Source organism: Penaeus vannamei, chromosome 15 (assembly GCF_042767895.1).
Source record: "Penaeus vannamei isolate JL-2024 chromosome 15, ASM4276789v1, whole genome shotgun sequence".
NCBI lineage: Eukaryota > Metazoa > Arthropoda > Malacostraca > Decapoda > Penaeidae > Penaeus > Penaeus vannamei.
Window position 1 is genome coordinate 12385879 of NC_091563.1, and position 2500 is coordinate 12388378.

The window sequence follows — 2500 nt, forward strand, 5'->3', positions numbered from 1 at the left end:
AGTGAACGGCTTATCATCCACTTGTTCAAATATTTGTAACATTTTGCCTCCATCAGCCATTCACCTTGTACGCTCACTCGCCAAACAGACGCGAATATTCCTATTAATTTTAGCTTCGACGTTTATTGCTAATGTCAAACATGTCGGAGACTCATGTCCAGCTTTAAATTAGCGATAACAAGTAGCTAAAACCAGGTAAATAATTAACATCTATGTTAACACAAAATTCAATGAATGTTTACGATTATTTTGTTCCTATTTAGCCAAAGATATCGCGTTGAAAGGAAAACGTAAGGTGTCATGTACCTCCATGGTAAGGACATCAACTCATCACTGAATGGTAAGATCGTGTTCAGTCTTTGGCTAATGTGTATAACTTACTAATTCAAACTACCAATGATTCCTGTAACTTCATGTCAGTCTGCAATTCGCCATGATGTTTGTAACACTGTCAACACTGACCTGGGTCATCCAGAGGCTGCACGAAGTCGTCGTCATCATGGCCATTGCTGGCCCCCGCATCCTCCTCCTCCGTCATCTCTTAGACCATGTGACAACACTAACACTTTTGAATCATATCTACGCTCTTTCACTTAGCGGGTACATTCTGTACAATTCACAGATCAGCATGTGCCACTAAAATACTCAGGACATATCCTAGTAACACGAAAAACACACTGTAAACATGTAGTAGTGAAGCAATCACAGTGGAGCAGGACGACAGGGTCCCTCCCCTACACACTTCAGCCAAACACTGAGGTCGAGGAGGCAGGGAGACGGGGAGGGGCGAAGGGGTCGCCCGTAACAGCTCTGACGGGAATCATTGCTAAAGGCCGCCATAATAAACAGGAGCCGAACTTTCGGTATCGTTCGGCTCCGGAGGCCTGACTGGTGTCCGTGCAAATGTTTTAGCATGACTGTCTGGGCTTGCATTTAGAGATGAAAGGAAGGCAAGTGAGCGAGGTAATAGCAGTAGACATAAACGATTTAATGAGGGCTTTCTATTTTGATATGCTGACGCCGGACGGATTCTTATTTTTTAGCATGCGAGAAAAAACTATTCAATTCAATGCGTTGCCAATGCGTTGCCTCATATTCTCTACCAAACATCCTTACGCCACCCAACCATTTCAAGGAGAAAGTAAATCCTGAGAGTTCCATCCTTCCACCCAGTTCCATTCACCGAGCGGGCCTCTCCTATTTACCCCTTCAAAAGACTCCCAAAATCCTTGCGGTAACCAAAGTATTTCCTGCGGATTCGCCATAGACAAAGCCGGGAACAGCCTCTTCCCAAAAGCTTCAGAGGAAAGCGGCGAGAGAGAGGCCCTTTGTGCACACCTACGGGACTGCCTGGGATTGAATGGTCCTGCGAGATCGGCTTACACAGGAATGAGAGGGCAACGCCGGCCGGGGAGGGGGCTGGGGGGGGGGGGGGTTGAGCGGGCGGTGAGCGCTACTTGGTTTTGCTCGCGGCGCTTCTTTAGCAGGGCTGTCCCGCTCCCAGGCTGTGGTCGGGGCACTGTTTTCTGGCGCTGCACGGTGTACACTACCGCACATGCAATAGATTCGCACTTATAATACGTCTAGACATTCCTCGCGTCAGTGTTATAACACCTGATATCTGTGCAACTGTTATTTTTAGTTAATTAGGATATAAATAATATAGACGTGTGTGCATAAGCATCTGCAAGTGCACCCACCCACACTCTTCCACCTCCCCCTCCCCCACCTACACACAAACCCAACCACACATATACCCACCCCACACACACACACCACACACACACACACGTAAATTAATCCCAAGTTATACTAGCTATTCCACCAAGATCTTACAGCAATCACAAACAAAAAAATCTTAACCCCCGTGAATAAAGCAAAGACGGCCTCTACGCCTCCCGCCGCCCTCAGATGCCAACGCCTCCTTCCCTTCGCCGCATACTAAACATCCAACTTAGTGTGCCTAGTAAGAGGACGCGGAAGACCTGCATCTCACACTTATCCAAAGTCTAGCTGCACTTAGTTTCCCTCAAGTTGAGATAGAGATCGATGTTTGGCTCCGACACCGCCTCACCTGACCGCGCTAAGTGGATACAGGTGAGCGATCGCAGTCGGCTTTTTAGTGGATTAACCGACCTTTTTTGTTCGGGTGGATTTCGGGAGGAAAACTGGAGAAACACTTGCGAAGAAAACAAATTTGTATTATTAATCTTCTATGCCTGGAAGGTGATGGAAGTAAGATAAAAAGGGTAAGGCGTTTATAAATTAGAAGCGTTATATATACATATATATACCCATATATGTATGTGTATATGTATATACATACATATATATATATATATATATATATATATATAATATATATATATATATATATATATATACATATATATGTGCGTATGTGTATGCATATATATACATACATACATACACACACACACACACACACACACACACACACACACACACACACACACACACACACACACACACACACACA

General features: G+C 45.0%; 1 protein-coding gene across 2 annotated transcripts in view; it reads right to left on the reverse strand.

Annotated features, from left to right (window-relative positions):
- The window catches only part of GEFmeso (Guanine nucleotide exchange factor in mesoderm), a 360178-nt gene that overhangs the window by 258376 nt on the left and 99302 nt on the right, over window positions 1–2500 (reverse strand). The window contains exon 1 of one of the 2 annotated variants that reach the window (XM_070130438.1): window positions 463–757. The exons of the other annotated variant lie outside the window; for it this stretch is intronic. Within the exon in view, the coding sequence (XP_069986539.1) occupies window positions 463–538 (76 nt within the window). The 5' untranslated portion in view covers window positions 539–757. Of the gene's footprint in view, window positions 1–462; window positions 758–2500 lie in introns of those variants that run through there. 2 annotated transcript variants of the gene reach the window in all.